This window comes from Labeo rohita, chromosome 12, assembly GCF_022985175.1.
Source record: "Labeo rohita strain BAU-BD-2019 chromosome 12, IGBB_LRoh.1.0, whole genome shotgun sequence".
NCBI lineage: Eukaryota > Metazoa > Chordata > Actinopteri > Cypriniformes > Cyprinidae > Labeo > Labeo rohita.
In genome coordinates, this window is record NC_066880.1 from 29,093,218 (window position 1) to 29,115,099 (window position 21,882).

Genomic DNA, 21,882 nt, shown 5'->3' on the forward strand with positions numbered 1-21,882 from the left:
GCACATTTCATGCAAAATTCATTTTATAAAACATTATACCTTTTTTCGCTTATTTCAGTCAATGTCAGAAAACAAGCAACCTAAGCCAGTAGCACTGACAGTGTCATGTAAAAAATGCTGACGATGCGAAAAGAGGAACAGATTAACCAAATCAATCGAGTCATTTACACTGGAACCACTCCGATTGATTCAAACATGTGACTTTGATCATTCATTTCAAGCGATTCACCAGCAAAAACCAGATCAAATTAAAAGCTAATTCATAGCCATTTATTTTTTAATTTTGACATCGCTTGTAACAATTTAAAAAGCATGTAGTGATGGGTGAAACTGAGCTTTTCGAAACTCTGAATCAGTTACCATTGCATCGCTAAATGATTCACTATTTCGAAGCGCTCCATTCAGATTGTGTGTCGCAAATCATTTGTTTCAGATCGGGACGGGTTTGTGAATCATTTAGCGAATTGAATGGATAAAATCAGATGATTCGTGATACACGATCTAAATCTAAATTTTCTTTTGCTTTATTTCAGAACTTCGGAGCATGGTTAGCAAATCATTTGTTTCAGATGAGGATTTTGGAGCAATTTCGCAAATCTTTTTTTCTGTTTTTTATTTTCCTTAAACAGTACAAAGCATCAGACCATCAAAGAAAAAAGAATGAAATAAAGTATAGGTTTACACAAATACAAATCTCTTAAAAAATAATATAGTAATATTTGTTTTATTAGTATTTTTATTTAACTATTTTTTCTTTTTTTCTAGAATTTGAAACGGAAGACATTGTTAAAAGAGGTCTTTGACTGAAGTCCTTGAAAATCATAAAAGTAGTGTTTGAAAAGTCCTTGAAAATTTCATTTTACAGTATCTATACGAACCCTGTAATTACTGTGTGAATATATTGTAAAATATAATTTATTTCTGTGATCAAATCTGAATTTTCAGCATCATTACTCCAGTCTTCAGTGTCACATGATCCTTCAGAAATCATTAATATGCTGATTTGTTGCCCAAGAAACATTTCTAATTATTGTCAGTGTTAAAAGCATCATTTTTTGTGGAAACCATGATACATTTTATTTTTCAGGATTCTAAAAGTTCAAAAGAACAGCATTTATTTGAAAGAGAAATCTTTTGTAACATTCTAAATTTCTTTACTGTCACTTTTGATCAATGTAATGTGTCCTTGATGGATAAAAATATTAATTTCTTTTTATATGAATACTCATATACTACTCATAGAAGTAAAGATCTATTTTTGGACTTTCGTATTGAAGCCGAACAGAGCTGTGTAACATGGCGGTAGCCTCTCTGGAGATTTAATAAAAGTTCAAAGTCGAAAGCGCCTCACTCTCTGCTGACATCTCACCTTCAAAGCGTGATGGATCTGCAGCGCTTTCCAGGAAAGCCGAACCGCTTGTGCTCAGTGACCCAAAGTTAAACGGTAATGAGACATCAGCAGGGAGCTGTTCAAATCCATGACGTGCAAGACTGATCTTTCTTTTCTCTTCTCTTTTATTGCAGAATAAGGTGCTGAACATTGACGGTGTGAGAGTTAAACTACAGGTGAGCATCATTTCCCGCATGCAAATTTGTAATGATGTCTTAAAGCAATAGTTGAGCCAGAAATGCAAACTTACTAAAAATGTGCTCACACTCAGGCCAACCAAAATGTAGATGAGTTTGATTCTTCATCAGGTTTGGGGAAATGTAGCATTGCATCACTTGCTCACCAAATTGGATCCTCTGTAGTGAATGGGTGCCGTCAGAATGAGAGTCCAAACAGCTGATAAAACCATCACAATAATCCACAAGAAATCCACACCACTCCAGTCCATCAGTTAACATCTTGAGAAGAGAAAAGCTGCATGTTTGCAAGAAACAAATCCATCAAGTAGTTTTAAGACATCTTTAATCCTTAATAATGCTTTCTCCAGTGAAAAAATGGTCTGGTCTGAATCAGGAGAGAAATCTGCACAGATCAAACACTGTCCGAAACTAAAATATGTGGGTTGATTTTGATGCGAGAGGCAACAGGTGATGGACTTTAGCGTTATTATGGATTATGGACTTGTATTTTAACCAGAAACACAAGTTTGAGGTTAAAAACGTCTTACTAATAGATTTGTTTCTTCTCAAGATGTTAACTGATGGACTGGAGTGGTATGGATTACTTGTGGATTATTGTGATGTGTCTCTCACATCAAAATCCACCCACATATTTTAGTTTTGAACGGTGTTTGATCTGTGCAGATATCTCTCCTAATTCAGATCAGACCACTTTTTCACTGGAGAAAGTGTTATTAAGGCTTAAAGATGCCTTAAAACGCCTTAATGATGGATTTGTTTCTTGCAAACATGCAGCTCTCTCTTCTCAAAATGTTAACTGATGGACTGTGATGGTTTTATCAGCTGTTTGGACTCTCATTCTGACGGCACCCATTCACTGCAGAGGATCCATTGGTGAGCAAGTGATGCAATGCTACATTTCTCCAAATCTGATGAAGAAACAAACTCATCTACTTCTTGGATGGTTTGAGGCTGAGCACATTTTCAGCAAATGTTAATTTTTTAGTGCACTGTTCCTTTAAGATGCCAGCTGGTCAACAGCTTTACCAGTGCTAAACCAGTGTAGATCAGAAACGACCTTCTTGCTAAATACCATTTTTTCAGTTTGCAAAGTGCTGTGAATATCACGAGTGAAATCAGTTACTTATGCTCATACTTTTTATATAACAAGCTTTTAGATTTGATACCATCTGTCGGCATTTACGTTATCTCAATAAACTCTTGAGTAATTAGGAGATTTAATTACCTAATTTCAATGCAACTCCAATTATCTGTGCTGTTTTAAATACTTAGGTAATACATTTGGATGTTCCCATGTTGCTTCGCTCCCTCTGGCTAATATTGACTAAGTAAACAATGAGCGTGCATCTCGAGGATCAGCTCTAATGAGAGTTTAACGAGGCTGTCATTAATCTTTAACGCTCCATTAGCCGCAGGCCTCGCACTAGTAGAGGATACACACAGACTTGACTGCGTGTTTGATTTAACCTGACAGACAACTTCATAACCCGCTCACCTACACGTATAATCAGAGAATACATTACAGTAGATGGTTTTTAAGGTCGTTAGTGTAATTATAGTGGAACGTAGAACAGGGTTGGGTGAGTGGCTGACGGGTGAATGAATGTTGATAGGGATTATTAAAGAACGCTGTGTCAGGTCAAACGTGCAAACATCTCAAAGTGAAACTAATCCTCCCATGTGCTTATGTTGTGAATCTGTTTTCACACATTGAGATTGGGCCTCATCACTGAGGCTGTGCATGAATCTCATTTTTAAAATACCTTTTTTGTTGTTGTTGTTTTTTTTTTTACTTTATGTAAAAAGGCTAAAAATGGTGAGGTTGTATTTGAATCAGATGTATAACATTTTGTTGTTGCATGCAGCCTGCTTGAGTTTGAGACACAGAAGCATGTTTATTTTTCTCAAAATGTTTAAAACATAAACTTAAACTGGAAAATATGTATAATATAGTCTCTTAGTTTAATGTCATCTTATCCAGTTTTCTGAGACATAGCCCCTGGATTTACAAATGAAATCACTAATTTTTATTCATAAGTTCACACTTCATATTTGCTTTAGAGACTCATCATTGTGTTGTTATTTTTATTTATTTATTTAAAATGTAAAAATATTAACATTTACATTTATGCCTTTGGCAGATGGCTTTATCTAAAGTGACTTATATTGCTTTCAAGATGTACATTTCTATCAGTTCATGCATTCCCTAGCACCGTACTCCCCAAAGAACTTTTCTTGAGCAGTTGTTAAAAGAACCTTTTTTCAGAATAAAGAACCTTTTGTGCAATAGAAAGTTTCCAGTGGATGTTAAAGGTTTTTGAATGAACCATCAATGCCTTTGAGAGCTACAGGAATGCACATTAAAGGAATAGTTCAGCCAAAAATTAACATTTGCTGAAAATGTGCTCACTTTCAGGTCATCCATGTAGATGAGTTTGTTTCTTCATCAGATTCGGAGAAATGTAGCATTGCATTACTTGCTCAGCAATAGATCCACTGCAGTGAATGGCTGCCGTCAGAATGAGAGTCCAAACAGCTGATAAAAACATCACAATAATCCACACCACTCCAGTCTATTAATGCTGCGTGTTTGCAAGAAACAAATCCATCATTAAGACATTTCCAGCTAAAAATGAGTCCGTAATCCATAATAACGCTTCTTCCAGTGAGAAAGTCCATCTTAATGTTGTCTCTCACATTAAAATCCACCTACATATTTGTTTAGAGCTGTTTTGGACTGTTTTGGCTTGTAAACGGTGCTTGATCTGTGCATATTTCTCTCCTGATTCAGACCAGACCCCCTTTTAACTAAGAAGCGTGATTATGGATTATGGACTCTTATGGATTATTTTAGTTTAAACCGTCTTAATGATGGATTTGTTTCTTACAAACACACATCTTTTGTCTTCCCAATATGTTAATTGATGAACTAGAGTGGTGTGGATTACTTGTGGATTATTGTAATGCTTTTATCAGCTGTTTGGACTCTCATTCTGACGGCACCCATTCACTGCAGAGGATCCATTGGGGAGCACGTAATGCAATGCTACATTTCTCCAAATCTGATAAAGAAATAAACTCATCTACATCTTGGATGGCCCAAGTGTAAGCACATTTTCAGCAAGTATTCATTTTCGGATGATCCATTCCTTTCAAAATTGAAATAAATATAGTGTATGTGCATATTAAAACCTATGGAGCAAATAATGAGTCTGTTTGTCATACAAAACTATTGCATGCCTTTATATGATTTGAAGCCATTTATGACCCTGGACCACAAAACCAGTCATAACGGTCGATTTGTTTGAAATTTTATACTGATTTTATCAGCTGAATAAATAAACTTTCTATTGATAGGACAATAGTCAAGTCAAGTCAAGTCAAGTCAAGTCACCTTTATTTATATACCGCCTTTAACAATACAGAATTGTGACAAGGCGGCTGTACAGTATTAAATAGGAAACAGTACATCAACAATGCCAAAGGCAATAGTAAACACTCACTTTTTAGGTAAAGGTAGTTAATCAAAAACAATAAAAAACAATACTTTGCAGAGATACAACTATTAGAAAATCTGAAATCTGAGGGTGCAAAAAAATTCAAATACTGAGAAAATCACCTTTAAAGTTGTCCAACTGAAGTTCTTAGCAATGCATATTACCAATTAAAAATTAAGTTTTTTTAAGTTTATATTTATGGTAGGAAATTTACAAAAGATCTTTTGCCAACATGCAACATGACCTTCACTTAATATCCTAATGATTTTTGGCATAAAAGAAAAAATTATAATTTTGACCCATACAATGTATTGTTGGCTACTGCTACAAATACAATAGTCAACATTTGAAGTGGATCACAAAAAAGTTTGTCAAAGTTGTCCTAAGACAAGAACAGGTGTTGTTTTGGTTTTAGGACAACTTTGATAAAAGGTTTTGATCCACTTCAGATGTTGACTACTGTATAGGTCTGGTTTTGTTGTCCAGGGTCACATTTATGATGCTTTTTTTAGTGCTTATGTATGGTTGTGTGTGTGTGTGTGCGCATTATCACCCAGTCTTTGTTAATGTCAGGCTGTTCTGCTCATCAGCATTCATGTCTTCTCGCTCAGTTTCATCAGTGTGAAACATGACCCTCTCCGACAGGTCTCTGCGTGTGTGAGACAAGTGCTCTTATCAGGAAGCGGACGGTTTAATAGGTCTCGACCTCAGCCATAAATCCACATTCTTGTCCTCAACCTCACGCCATTAGCACATGGGCTAATTAAAGCTTGTGCTCTTCTGTTCCACTTCGCTTGCTTTTATGGTGAAAAGTAAAAGCTGGTATGATAGTATGAATGTGATGAATAGGCTATTTGAATGAAGCAGGTAAAGTTTGTGCGTCCTCTTGCTTCGTAGATCTGGGACACGGCAGGACAGGAGCGATTCAGGAGCGTGACGCACGCTTACTACCGAGACGCTCATGGTGAGTTGCATTGTACTGCAAAAATAATTTTCTTCATCAAAAAAGATAAATAAATAGAGCAGAAAAATAAGAAACGAAAACAAGAGAAAAACAAGAACAAGTAATTGCCTTGGAAGTTACTTTTAATGTCTTCATTATATTTTAATGGAAAACAAGACAGAGGTGTTAAAGTTGCAAACACATTCTGAGTAGGAAATGCAATGTTATAATTGGTCTCTGATATTGGAAATAGTTCACCAGTGTTTTTTGTTAAGATGTATCTGATGCTTCTATTAATAGAAATCTAAAAATAGCACATCTAAGCCATTTGTCTCTCTGTTTTGCTTTATTTCTCCTTAACTTTTTCTCTCGCTTCCAGTCTTAAATGCACATTGTAGTGTCTATCAGATTAGTTTAAAAGTGACATATCATGAAAATCTGCTTTTTCCATCTTTAAGTGCGTGAAAAAGAACAACCCAGGTATTTTTTTTCAACCTGGGGACACGTACTAATATGTACATATCACTGCAGTTTCCAAAGGAAATCAACACTAGAGGCAGTAAAACTCTGACACCTTTTATTCCTTTTCACACAAAGTGTAATCTTCGCACAATTACGTGAAGAATATTGTTTTATGACTTAAAAACAATTTTAATATGCTGGGAGATTTGAAAACTGATGCTTTTGAATGTTAGCATGACATATCCAGCTTCATATTTATGGGTTTTCATAGCCGGTATGTTTGTTCGGTAACTAGGGAGGTGTACTTGTGAGATAAAGAGCTCCGATTCGAATTTGTTTGACAAAACTGTTCAATTCTGCACAAAAGGAAGTTTCAAATGGCATGCTTGTGTCAACAAATGTGTTTTTATATCAGTTTTGCATTTGTTAACACTATCGGGTAGGTTTAGGGTTGGGTTTGGTGTAGGGCATGTTTCCAACATGATAGAGAATTAACTTTTAGCGACAGTCCCCGGTTATTTGAACTCTGAACCGCCGCAATACGTATCTGAAGCAACATAATAAAAACACAGCAATACGTACCTATATCAACGTAATAAAAACATGCTAGGGTTCACGTATTGAAACCATGTTTTAGCGCCGCCCAGTGCACATTTCTTTTTGAAACTGCCGCAAAATGTGCAGTAAGGTACGTAAAAACGGTGTGGCAAAAAAGTACCCAGAGGTACATATTTTTATGAGACTGGGCTGATTTTTTGGTAAGCCTTTCTCTGCAAACTTGTAAAAAAAAGAGCTGCTCAGATTTTGCTCCCCGTGACGTAAAAAGGGGATCTTATTATAATATTACCACTCCTTAATCTGCACGTTTCCACCCATGGCGTCGTCATTTAGTTTTCTCAAGTGACAACGGTATACAGTGTTCTAACGCCATTGCGAAACTTTGAGCAAAGCATGCTAACTGTTCTGTCTTTGGCTGCACGGACGAGCACAGAACACTATTTAGAGTCCCAGCCTCAGAGGAGACAAGAAAGCAGTGGATTTATTGATTTATTTACTGTATATTACGCTGCTGTCACACAGATCTAATACAAACATGCCATTTCTTTCCCAGCTGTTTACCTTCACAGACATAACTGACTGTTTTTGTAACTTGTGTGTTTTTATCATGAACTTCTGTATATTTGAAGATTTAAGCGCAATAAGACATGAAAGAGAACTTTAGTTAGGACTCACATGCTGTGTGACAGCCACTTTCTGTGCTTGTTCTTTGAATGTGCACGCTGAAGCCCTGATTACACCGAACGCGTTTTTTGTCTGAAAACGCAAGGCACACCGCACTGCCTTTTTCTGGTGACTTTTAGAAAAAGAGCAGTGCATTGCGGCTTTTTATGTTGCTAGGCAACCATCAAATCAGCTGTCCTGTCAATCTAATCAAAGGATTATAGCGCGAGCGCTCTAACATCTTTGGTTTTTTGCTGTTTAGTAAGCTGTCATATCAGCAAAAACCTTAAAAAATACAGCTCCGGGTAACCCGCGATAGACACCAAAAGTTTCTCCTCCATCACTGCAGTCTCCGGACTTTTCAACGGTAAAACTTTCATCACCACAATGGAAGGCCCGCCTCTCCATTCATTCGACTGGACAATAAAAAAAAACGTGATGATGTCGGGCGCTTTTCTGCTCAGAGTTGCTTTTTTTTTTAACTTCAGGCGCTTCAGCAAAAACGCAAGGTGCAGTAGGCGATTAAAACGTGAGGGGCCCGTGGCGCATAAACAGCATGCATAACGCTCACTGCCAAAAGAAAGCAATTCAAAAAAGGCGCCTCTCACTGCAAAAACGCGTTCGGTGTGATCGGGGCTTAAGAAAGCCATATATTTCAGAAGTTTAAACCGATATGGTTTAAAACACATGATTTCAGCACGATAGACATGATAATCAAAACAAAACAGATGTTTTTAGCAGAGTATCAGAGGTACCAGCTGTAAAAGCACAGCTTATTCTGGAAAAGGGGGCGGGGAGCAGAAGCTCATTTGCATTTAAAGAGACATACAGGAAAACAGCAGGTTTCTGCTTTAAAGTGGGCATTTTCAAAATGATATAATAAATGATCTGTGTGGAATTTTGGGCTGAAACCTCACAGACGCATTCTGGGGACATCTCAGACTTCTATTATATCTTATAATAAATAAGGTCTCCTTTAAAGTTTTCTTTAGACATTAAGTGGTGAGCCAACCCAACAGATTATTGTACAATTAAAATGAAAATGCCCAGACAAATGTATTAACGTCACCTTGAACTGACATGTTAATAACTAAACAGGAATGAATGAGAAAATATACATTTCTTAAATGCACAAACAGCAGCTAAAAAGGTAATTTACTTATGATGCATTTTTGATTAACTGTGTTTTGATGTTTATCTTGAGTAGTTGTGTTTGTTTTGACAAGCTCATGTGAAAACAGAAATTTTGCCACTGCATAAACAGCAACTGTGCTGTTTAGCTGTAAACAAGTGTTTTTGCCTTTTTTCAATGAAATATCTAAACATTCTTATATCAAGATACATTTAAAGCACTTGAGAAGCAAAATGGCATCAGATATAAAGTCTTGTTTTCTGACAAATGTATAAAAAATAAGTGGCTTTTTGCTTAAAACGATAAAAAATATCTGCCGATGAGGTCGGAAAAATAAAAGTGCTTTTCCCTTTAAATTAAGTTTATTTTTTCTTACCCCAGTGTCTTGTTTTAAGCTTAAACTCAACATTTTTAATATTTTTTTTCAGAAAACAAGACTTGATATTTTAAGCAATTTTGCTTTTCAAGTATGTATCTTGTATTAAAAATGTTTAGATATTTGAACTGGAAAACAAAGCAATAATACTAAGTAAGGAAATTGTTTTTGGCAGTAAACCTGCTTGTGTAGTTTTGAATTGGATTGCAATATGAAAATTGAAATTTTGTGATTTACCCATGAAACCTCTTTGATGTGTTGTGCGTCATATTTTCTTTTATGTTGTTTGTGAGGATGAGGGCATGTCACGCATCTAATTCGGATGCTTCAGCGAAGATGTCAGATGAATTTGTGCTCAAATACTTTCTGATTGCACCGTTTGATGTGGACAACAAAAGAAATGGGAAGCGCTTTCTAATACCTATTTATTTTGCCATCCTAACTGCACATGATTATATGGTTTGCAGCATTTCATCAATTGCATTCGGCATTGTTTTTCTGCTCTCAGAACAGACTTCGCAACCCACCAGTTGAGATTCACTCATACATGACTACCAAATTTCTCTCACATTTCCCATGTCATAAACATGATCTCCTGCCAAACAACAACAGCGTAATCCAAAGGAAGAAACAATGCTTTATTTTAAGGTCTTTCTCACTCGTAGAAAAACACTATGGAGAAATGTTATGAATATTGCATTTATATTCTGGGTTCATTAACTTGCATGCAGATGGATAGTAGGAATATGCATGAAGTGCAAAGGTTTTTTCTTTATAATGGTTTTCTATGGGAGAGAAAATAGCTACGAAAGTTTTGTTTTTGCAGTGTCTTGTTGTTTTGGCAGTAGATAATGTTTATGACATGAAAAATGAGAGAGAATTTCAGTTCTTGGACATAGTTTTGAACATCAAACCATGTTAGTGTTTTAGGAAGTTAATTTTCTTGCAACTTTTTTCTCTTAAGTTTGACTTTTATTCTGTAAAGAAATGACGTTCTTTATGAAATTGTCAATTTTTATTGTCACACAGCTCTAAAAGGCCACTGTAGTGCTAAACTCATAATTAGTAATAATTAGTATTATTATTATACTAGTATATTAGTCACGATTAATCGCATACAAAATAAAAGTTTGTTTAAAAAAAGTTTGAGCCTAATATATGTGTGTACTGTGTGTAATTATTATGCATTTATAAATACAAGCACATTCATGTATATATTTAAGAAATATTTACAAGTACACACATTTATTATAATTTTTATAAAATTTAGATTACATATAAATAAAAATATTTTGTACATAACATATTTCTCTTAAATATATACATTAATTTGTGTGTATTTATATACACATAATGATGACACACAGTACACACACATATATTAGGCAAACTCAAACTTTTCTTTTGTATGCGATTAAACGTGATTAATCGTTTGCTAGCCCTAATTATTAATAGTAGTATTGAAGTTCATCCTGGTGTTACTTTATGTTGAAACTTTTGTGTTGCTAACAGAAAACATGATGCAGAATGTTTTTTATTTTCAAATTCTGTAATAACACTAGAAACACAATGAACTACAAAGACATGTTTGTTACAGGGTTATTATAGATAACTAAAACTAAAACTATAAAACGTATAGAAATAAATATATAAATATATCATTTTATATAGATTTTACCACTATATAATTTTATGATTTTTTTTATTCAGTTTTAGTTTTAGTTTTTTTAATTTTTAGTTATAATAAATATAAAATATAAAAAATGGATGAATTTTGTAAAAGTAATATTAAGAAAAAACATAATAATCGAAATATGAAATGATGAAAAACCCATAAAACTAATGAAGTGAGTCACTGATTGATTCATTCAACTGATTTGTTCATAGCAGTGTTATTTTAGTATTTTAGTAAGATGCTGTTATTTTTTTTTTATTAAGATTTTACATTTTTTTTTATATATTAAATTTATATAATAATAATAATAATAATAATAATAATAATACAAATTTTGATTTTATGTCATTTTTGTCTATATAATTTTATGTTGGTTTTTTTTGTTCAGTTTTAGTTGTAGTTTTTTTAGTATATCAAGTTAAACTAGGTAAAAATGAGAAACTAGCTGAAATAAAAATAAGTTTAATTTGTTTGTACAGGGTTATTATACTTAAGTAAAACTACAAATAAAACCATAAATCATTTTTTTTTTATTTTTAGTATTAATTAAAATAAAATAAAATATTGATGCATAATAAATTATTTGAATATAATTCAAAATAAGTATTATATAAAAATATAATTTTCAATATTACCTTTAGAAAAAACAGGCATTCCCTTTATGAGAGTAATGTTTTATAATAAAATGGATGTAATTTGTAAAAATAATATTGATTTAAAATGATTAAATTGATTAAATGATTAAAAACCCATAAAACTTATAGAGTGAGTCAATGATTGATTCATTCAACTGATTTGTTCAAAGCGGTGTTATTTTAGTACTGAGATACTATTTCTTTTAAAGATTTTAAGTTTGTTTTATATTTTATAAAATGTCTATATTAATAATAATAATAAAATATAATAAAAAAATAATAATATATAATAATTATTTATATATATATATATATATATATATATATATATAATTTTATATTTTTTCTATTTTAGTTTTTATGTCAATATCATATTATGACTTGTTTTAGTTGCAGTTTTTTTTTTGTATATCAAGTTAAACTAAAAAAACATGAGAAGGTAGATGAAATAAAAATAAGTTTAATTTGATATTAATAAATGTAGTTTTTCTTAATTTAACATTTATTTTGCATCAAATAATGACAATTATTCTTATAAAGCTACTTGCCAAGGCAACATTTAGCATTTTAAATAAATTTAATTTCGTGTATTAAAAAAATTTTATATATATATATATATATATATATATATATATATATATATATATATATATATATATATATATACACAAAAAAAACCTACTAAAATGACAAAGACACGCAACAGAATTACTAAAACTTTAAGTAAAATAAAAATGTATTAAAAACTGATTTCAAGTCTTTTTTTTTTTTTTAAATGATTTCAGTGATACTACAATAATACGTTATTTTACTTTGGCACAAATATTTCTGGAGCATATAATATATTATATAATATAATATATTGTACCAAACATAAATACACCATAGGAGAAATGCAGCGCTGAATTTCAATTATGTAAGCTGGCTTTTGTGCTCCATTTCAGCCTACCTGGAACAGAAAGAGCCACTTAGAGCTGCAGCGAAATGCAATTGGTTTGAAGTACCAACCATCTAAAGCGAAACCAAATGACAGATCTTCATAACAAAATCCATGTTCTTGTATGCAGAGTAGCTATTTTGCGTTCCCGCAGTAGCTGTTGAGTTTCAACCCTGTTGTAGTGCATTGTTAATTTTTCAGTTTTTAAAGCAAAAGCGCTTTGTGAGAGCGTGTGCGACCCGCCCACACCGGCCCACGCTTTTACACTTCAAACAACACTGATTGGATCATAAAGAGCAGCGCTTATGACCCTTATAAATGGGGTTCTGATGGACATACACACACTCGACGTCCGTTCACCGCAGCTTTTCAGCAGGACGCGTGGCGCGCCGAGTGATTGACGTTTAAATTGATGCTAATCACATCCCAGAGAGTCACCTTAGACATCAGGGCTGGTGGAGCTGGTACTGTCCTGCGTGTGTGGAGCTTTATTAGGGTGCATGCGAGTCTGAGCAGATCTACTGTACTCCTGACGCCCACGGACTGCCTCTCCCATCTGTGCCGTGCCTGTGTGCCATCAACTCACCGAGAGACATGGCACTGCACCACAGCACACTGCTGCAGATCACATGAAATATGAGAACTGCGAGATGGATGCGTTTGAATGTGGCTCAGATGATTCATGTTTCATTCCGACACTCTTATGTGTGTTTTTAGTATCAAAAAAGGTAGCTTAATCTTATCATGTTCTTCAGAAATGCAATTGATGTATTATAAAGGTTGTTTGGACATGTACCATGGTATTCTTTGAAAGTATCGCTGCATATGAATATGCTAATCATTCAGTTCCATGTATCAGTGTACTATGGAATAACCAAGTGAAAGAAAATGACAAAATTGCAGTTACATTTGCATAAATAATATTGTGAGAGTAATGTTTTAAGTCTAAAATTCAGAATATTGAAGTAAAATAATCAAATGATACACTTATGAAACTAAAATGTATTGAGTGAGTCACTGAATCATTTATTCAACTGATTCGTTCAAAACGAAGTATAGTTGAATTTGTTTTTATATGCTTTGTTTTCATTTCAATTTTACTTGTAGTTTTAGGAATTTTGTTGTTTTTGTTATTTTTTCAACCTTTCAATTATGCCTATACTTTTTTTTTTAATAAAATAAAATATTGATTAATTAATTAATTCATTTGTTCATTCAAAGAAGTCTTTAATTCAGAAACATTTATTAAATGTTATGTAATAATTCAATATGTAATAAATATTTGAATTTAATTTAAAATAAATATTATATAAAAATATATTTTACAATATTACCTTTAGAAAAACAGGCATTGTCTTTATGAGAGTAATGTTTTAAATATAAAATTCGGAATATTGAATTATGATTTATTGAGTGAGTCACTGAATCATTCATTCAACTGTTTCGTTCAAAACTTTATGTTAGGATAATTAAAATACTAGTATATGTCTTTTTATTTGTTCTGTTTGCATTTTAATTTTACTTATAGTTTTAGCATTTTTTTGTTATTTTTATTAGGCTTTCAAATATGTGTATAGTTTGTAATAGCTTTTTATTATTTTATTTGTATTAAATTTTAGTTTTAATTTTAGTCTGTGCCTTTATTTGCATCTATTTGTTGACACTGAACTGAAAATATTGAACTTTTATTTTGCTTAAAATAAAATAAGAAAATATTATTTTGCTTCAGAAATGTATTTTTTGCTTAAAAATAATGTCTGGTTAATTTTTAAAATTACGATTTTTTGGTCGTGACATTAACACCACCAGAAAAAAACAGGAATTCCCTTTCATTAAAATAAATAATAATAAAAAAAAATCATTTGCTCATTCATTCGTTGAAAGATTCAGAAACATTTATTAAATGTTAAACTTTTATGTAATAATTTAATATATAATAAATAATTTGAATTTAATTTAAAATAAATAATATATAAAATATTCTTTACAATATTACCTTTAGAAAAAATCAGGACTTCCCTTTCATGGAAATAAAAAAGGAAGAAGAAATAAAATAAAATAACAAATAAAATAAAATAAAAAATAAAATATTTATTAATTTGTTTGTTCATTCAAAGATGTCTTTAATTCAGAAACATTTATTGAGTGTTATGTAATAAGTTAATATGCAATAAATTATTTAAATTTAATTTAAAACAATTACTATTATTAAAAATTATTACAAATATTATTTTCAATATTACCTTTAGAAAAGAAAACAGGAATTCCCTTTCGTGGAAATGAAAATAAAGATAAATAAATAAATAAATAAATAAATAAATAAATAAAAAAATCCTAATGTCCTAAAATCAAAACAATACCCGTTCTTGTCTTAGGACAACTTTGATGAACTTTTTTGATCCACTTCAAATGTTGACTACTATATAATAAATAAAATAAATAAATTAATATATAATTAATAAAAATAAACTAAAATATTATTTTCAATATTACCTTTAAAATAGTTTACTTTTATTTATTTACTTAAATTAATATTTTCCTAAATTAATTTACTGCTTTCATTTGTCAATATACATCTTTTTTTTTTTTTCTATAAAAATAATGTCCTGATAAAATCCTCATCAGAATTAAGATAATTAGAATTGGGTGGGTTGACCTAAAAAATAGGCTTGGTTTTCTTGATTTAAAATGTACTTCATATTGATTTTAGGGTGAAATGTGACCTAAACATGTTTCCAGATCTGAACAGAACGTGAACAGTTTGAAACATTTGACGTGTTTAATGCGAATGAGAAATGATCCCTCAGCTCTCTTTTATCAGTGATCTGTGGTATATTCATCATCTACTGCTCATCAGATAAAACAAACACAACGTGAAGGGAAAAGGACACAGAAGCTCTTCAGTGGAGCTTTGAAAGCCGTTCAGATCAAATCAATGATGTATGAGCTTTACTCGGTTGAATATGTGAGTAGTCTGTATTGATTGAACGCTCTGCCGTATTTACCTAATTTGATTTTCAACCGCCTTATTACCAGACGCAAAGGTAATGTGAATGATAAAATGTCTTTCAGAGCTGAAGGTGCAATGGTTTGTGGGTAGTTCTGGTTGAGTGTGTGTGTGTCTCTCTACACCTCCATTTCTCCCTCGTCTACTTTCTCTCTCCCACCTTTCTGGGTCAATAATAAATGATAGTATTTTTGGGCAGGGTTTTGAGAGCAAGATAATAATGGGCTTCAGAAATGGTTTTGACATGATTATTGTTAATTGCAGTCATTATTGAAGTGCCATTCACATGTGTCAGTCAAACTGGGCTCTGAAAAGGCACTTGCGACGAGTCTTTGTTCCTTTGCTCCAGTTTGCTTGTTTATTCAGGCCGATTTGCAACATTTTAAATCTTTTGTTCCAGCTTTTGCATATGCTATACTGACATATACCGTAGGAGAAGAGCAGACAGCACATCTTATATGGGGACGTGAAGCGGTTGATATTTCCACCCACTTATTTAGTGATGAAGCAGGTGACAAAACATTCAGGCTTCCTCAGAACCAAATTACGGCTGTTTCAAAACCTAGTGCCGCATCATTTTCATCACATCTCAAGTTATATATGTATATATAGATATCTGTGATGGAAATTACATTTTAAACATCTTTGGAATAAAATGGTTGTTTTCTTCACACATCTAAACACATCTAACTAACTCTTGTTAATTTTTTATTCTTTTCTTTTATTATTTTTATTATCAGAGGCAAAAGGTTTAAATAACTGTGGGACCTTTAATTTTTTAAAATTCATAAATAAATAGTAAATAATTTTTACACAAATATTTAAATATATGTATATATAATTTTTCATTTTATTCTTAAATGTCTGGGACTGGGACAAGGGTAAATAAATAAATAAATAAAATATATATTTTTAAATAATTAGCTTTATATATATTTATATATTATTTATTTATTTATTTATTTATTTAATTTTACCAAAAAACACAACAAAATTCAATGCAGAATTCACATTACAGGTAAAACACTGGTTAAAAATATATTGCTTATTTTTTTTCAATTATTATTTTCTTTCTAAAATGTCTGGGATAAATAAATAAGTACATTGTTAATAAATAATTGTATAATAATAATAATAATAATAATAATAATATATATCTATATCTATATCTAAATCTATATATATGTTTTGTTCTTTTAATCAAAAACACAACAAAATTCAATGCATAATTCACATTACAGGTAAAATACTGGTGAAAAATATATAGTTTTTATTATTATTATTATTATTATTATTATTATTATTATTATTTAATTTTTGTTTCTTTCTGAAATGTCTGGTTCTGGGACCAGGGTAAATAATTAAATAAATAATATACATGTTTTGTTTTTCTTTTAACCAAAAAACACAACAAAATTCAATGCATAATTCACATTACAGGTTAAACACTGGTGAAAAATATATTACTTTTTTTATTTATTTATTTATTTTTAATATACATATTAATAGCTAGGTCTGGGACAAGGGTAAATAAATAAATAATTTTTATATATATATATATATATATATATATATTGTGGCTAATTAAATAAATTAGTGAGAGTGCATTTCAAGAATGCATTGCGTTTATTTTCTAAATAAAGTCAGCACGGTTCTATAGTTGAAGAAACATGCAATGCAATACAACAAAATGTGCAATATACATTACACATGTGGTGTGCAACTGTACAATGGTTTTAAAACACAGCATTAGTAACAGTACAAGTTTATAGCCTTACAGCTCCTCTCTTTCTGACCCTGTTTACTTGCATTAAAAATGCGATGCATGCAATTAATTCAGCTACGCAGGTTTATGCAAAGTATTCCCAAAATCTCCATATACACAAGTGAATACTATAAATAATCAGCATTGCAGAATTAAAATGCAGGTGTTTGTGAAGCTGCAGAGGGACAATTGCTCTGTTTCTTCCACTGTGAGACAAGTGAAGGAAGTTTGTGGAGTTCATCTGGCAGAAATCTGTACATGCCATGTTGTAAAACTAATGTTTTGCTCAACCAAAAGAATTAATGCAAAAGTTTGCATCAGTCTTTTTGAGTTACGACCTCTTCTAATTAAAATATGTTCCACTAACAAATTGCACTAAATTATAGCAACTGCAAATTCTGTGGCATAAACACATTTTAAAGTTGATTGCTCAATAAAATTAATTTATTCCAATTAATTTCAACATAATTAAGTGTTGGCCCTGAAAGCAGTTAATTTATTTCAGTTCAAATTAATAGCCAGCAGAACACAGCAATAAATGTAATTTATTTAGCATGTAAATGTAATAAACAATCACTTTTCATTGGCATTAGTACAGTTATTCCTCATATGGCCAAAATAGTAACCTCAAAAAATAAAATAAAATAAAATAAAATAAAATAAAATAAAATAAAATAAAATAAAATAAAATAAAATAAAAAAATTGAACTAGATTGAACTAAATTGAACTAAATTAAACTTGATATTAATATTTTTGTCATTAATAATAATAATAATAATAATAATAACAACAACAACATATGTCTGCATAGTTTTCATTCATTTTTAATTTTGGTTTTAGTTTTAGTTATTTTAGTACTTTTTGTGTGTTTCTGTCATTAATTATATTATTAATAATAATAATAATAATAATAATAATAATAATAATAAATGTCTGCACAGTTTTCATCAATTTTTAATTTTGGTTTGAATTATTTTAGTATTTTTTGTATGTTTTTGTCATTAATAATAATAATAATAATAATAAATGTCTGCATAGTTGTCATAAATTTTTTAATTTTGGTTTTAGTTTTAGTTATTTTAGTACTTTAAGTTAAACAAAATTAAAATAAGAAATGCTGCCGTGGCATCAGCTAAGTTTTTAATATCTATATTATAGTATATATTTAATAATATATGTTTATTTTATTTCATTGAGATACTATAGTAGTTTTTATTAATATTTAGATTATTATTTTTTTTTTACCAAAATATAAAGTTATTTTAATAAATATAAAGTTATTAGTTATTTTAATACTTTAAGTTAAACTAAATGAAAATAAGAAATGCTGCTGTGGCAACAGCTGAAATAAAAATAAGTTTGAATTTGTTTTATTTTATTTTATTTTATTTCAGTTAAATTTTAGTTCAAGTATCAATAGTAGTTTTAAGGTTTAAGTAACCTTTAATCCCGTTAGTCAAAGCGAAAAAATGAGAAACAAAAGCAATTCATCAATTCATCCAGTAATATCTGTACAATAACAGAACTCAGTTTAAATCAGTAAACTATACTTTTTAACTTGCGTAAATACCCATGCATATATTTCAGTTGTTTAAAAGATCCCCTGAATGTCTTTTATGAGTGCATATAACCTGTCAGCATCTACAGTCTCTGTCTGACGCACAGTCTCACTCCCACAAGCAGAAACTGTCTCAAGGTTACAGAGGTTTGTGTTTCTGCTTTATTGAAAATTCCCTCTCACATATATTTGTTCAGACATTGTAAATGGAGAACACCTGGCTTTTGAGATGCTTGCGAACAAACTGTCAATTATTTCCGTCTGCACAGCTGAATCGCTGTCACATCGGCTTCAGACGCACACGCACGGGCCGCTGTGATCGTACGGGACCCCGACACGCTGCTGTCGCTTCCTATCAGTCCTCCCGCCGCTCGGCTCCTGTCACTCAACGCGGGCCTCAGATGGACTTTAGGAAGCGCGGCATGATGCAAACTTTTAGTTTGAAAGTCTTCAGCGTTGCATTGTCTCGCAAAATTTCATTTAAAGCGTCTTGCATGCAAACTCTAGCTGTTAAGAGCTGATAAAACAATTCCATTCAGACCTTCCATTCTCCATTCTGAAAAACAGTGTGTGTGCGAGAGGCAGAATGCACAGCCAGACGTTGTTTGTTCCTCCGTCTGTGCCGCTTCCCTCGTACCAGAGATGGTAATTATCCTTTAATGTTTGCCCTTCACGGACCTTCATCTCCCCCAAACCCCAAATAAAGGACAGAATCCATAAATACATCACATGGTTTGAGCGCCGGGCGGCTGGAGTGCTTCAAATTACATGCTTGTAAAGCCAGACGACTCGTCCACTAACTTTATACTCCTTTCTCTTCTAGCAATAAAAGATTTTACAGAGTGCAAAAGGTTTTTTTGTGTCTAGAAACAACCGATGTCTGAGTTTATGTTGAGTTTTTTTATCTTCTATATATGTGATTAAGGTCTTGTCTCTCTTTTCAGCTCTTTTGCTGCTGTACGACGTGACAAATAAAGCTTCTTTTGACAACATACAGGTAAGACTCGTGTGCATTTTGGGGTCAATAGCCCATTCGATATTGCAATTTAATTTTAAGAGTTTCTTTGTAATAATAAACCTGTGAAAGTCCTCTTTATTGTGTCACTATGCGCAATATTCCTGCATGTTTGTTGCATTTTAATTTTCCCTGACGACTATGAGTCACAGTTTCTTGCCCCCAAATAAGGCGTAATTTAGTATTCCATGACCATTTTCCATTTCCATATTATCTTTAATACTATACATAAATATCCTGTAATTGCTGGTGTATTTTCTCTGTAATTATGCATGAGAAATGCATAACTGCAGATTTCTGGAGAGCAATATAATTTGCATTGCATCTTTGCAGCAGCTTCTGTACTTTACAGTATATTGTGAATGAAAACAATTCATTGCAATAGGATAAGAGAATCAATGCAGATTTGATTCATTTCATTTGAATCAAATTCACAACTCACATTTGATTGGATTGGAATTTCTGTTTGATTCAGTTCTGATTCATTGTTTTGTTTACACATATAAATTATTCTTTCTTAACTAAATGCTGTACATTCTACAGGGCTGTGTTTCAAACTGATTCAAATCAGTAATGGATCTTTTTGAGCTAAAGAGTTTGGTTCATAAGAGTCATTTGTTTAGTGAATCAGGCTCCACGGGTCAGGCTGGATGTTGTTGAATCACTTCTACAGTAAGAACTGATTCTTAAGAGTCGTTTGTTCATGAATCATATCTGATGAGTCACATTGTTTATTTGTTTCGGCACTGTTTCTCGAACTTATTTCAAAAGACCAGTGAGGATTCTGTTTCATTATGAAACCCAACACAGGTTACAGGCACAACTCAGTTCCTTAGAGAACGATGTTTAGCCTTGAAGTGAACATGAAATCAAAAGTGACCCTGTTTAGTTTTTATAATGTACATTCCTCATCTTATTGCTTGTGATTCAACAATCCATGTTATTCAAAACATTACAAATTTTTTTTAAATAATAAAAAAAAAATGTCATAACTCAGCACCTGATACGACTTTCCATTTTGGTTGAATTAATGAATCCCTCTCATTTTTTTCATCCCCTCTCCTCTCCGAGCTCTGTTGGGTAACGCCCAGTTTTCATGATGAAATCCATTCTCAGTGAATAAAATAAATGTTTTGACCTACATTCTTATTTATATTGATTTACTTTAGAAATAAGTCAGATTACGGTTGTGAATGGTGTTGTTTAGGCTTTAAAGTCAAGTCCACAGCACTTTTAACAATACGCTACAGAAAACATAAAAAAAGGTAATTAAAAGGACTTTTTAATCTCATATTTCAGTCTTTTTTTCTTGCAAATTATGAGATATTAACTCTTGCAATTCGAGTTTACGTCTTGCAAATTCAGTTATTTTTGTTATTGCTATGAAATGACAGGTAAAAAGGTAATTCCAATTTTTATCTGACAATTTTGACGTTTATCTTGAAATTCAGAGTTTATATTTCATAATTTGGTCCTTTCTAAACTGTGAAAACTTTTCACCAGTTTCAGCTTAAAAACTTAAGTTAGGCAGCTGCCTTAAAATTTTAAGTTAAATCAACTTAAAAGTCATTTAAACTCACTTTATTGTAGTGTGTTGAAATTTCCTGTAGTTTTAAGTTGATTTAACTTAAAATTTTAAGGCAGCTGCTGAACTTTAGTTTTTAAGTTGAACCTGGTAAAAACTTTTTACAGTCTACTTAGAATTGTGAATTTACATTGCACAATTCTTAAATCATACAATTCTGAGTTCATATCTTGCAATTTTGAGAAAAAAGTCTACACTCACAATAACCTTTATTTTTATCCCGTGGCAGAAACAAACTTCCACAAAGCAGTTTTCAGAAAAACACGATGTTTTATAATATCTTAAAATTCTCATACATTATAGTTGCATTATAGCTACGCAATTATATAGTTTGCAGTTGGGACTTGCTATATGTGACCCTGGACCACAAAACCAGTCATAAGTAGCACAGATATATTTGTAACAATAGCCAGCAACACATTGTATTGGTCAAAGTGATCAATTTTTCTTTTATGCCAAAAATCATTAGGATATTCAATAAAG

The 21,882-nt window shown here is 31.6% G+C and overlaps 1 protein-coding gene across 1 annotated transcript in view; it reads left to right on the forward strand.

Moving 5' to 3' along the window:
• Positions 1-21,882, forward strand: part of LOC127174127 (ras-related protein Rab-26) — a 119,715-nt gene that overhangs the window by 46,234 nt on the left and 51,599 nt on the right. The window contains exons 3-5 of the mRNA XM_051124407.1: positions 1,525-1,566; positions 5,985-6,051; positions 19,744-19,796. Coding sequence (XP_050980364.1) covers positions 1,525-1,566; positions 5,985-6,051; positions 19,744-19,796 — 162 coding nt within the window. The remainder of the gene's footprint in view (positions 1-1,524; positions 1,567-5,984; positions 6,052-19,743; positions 19,797-21,882) is intronic.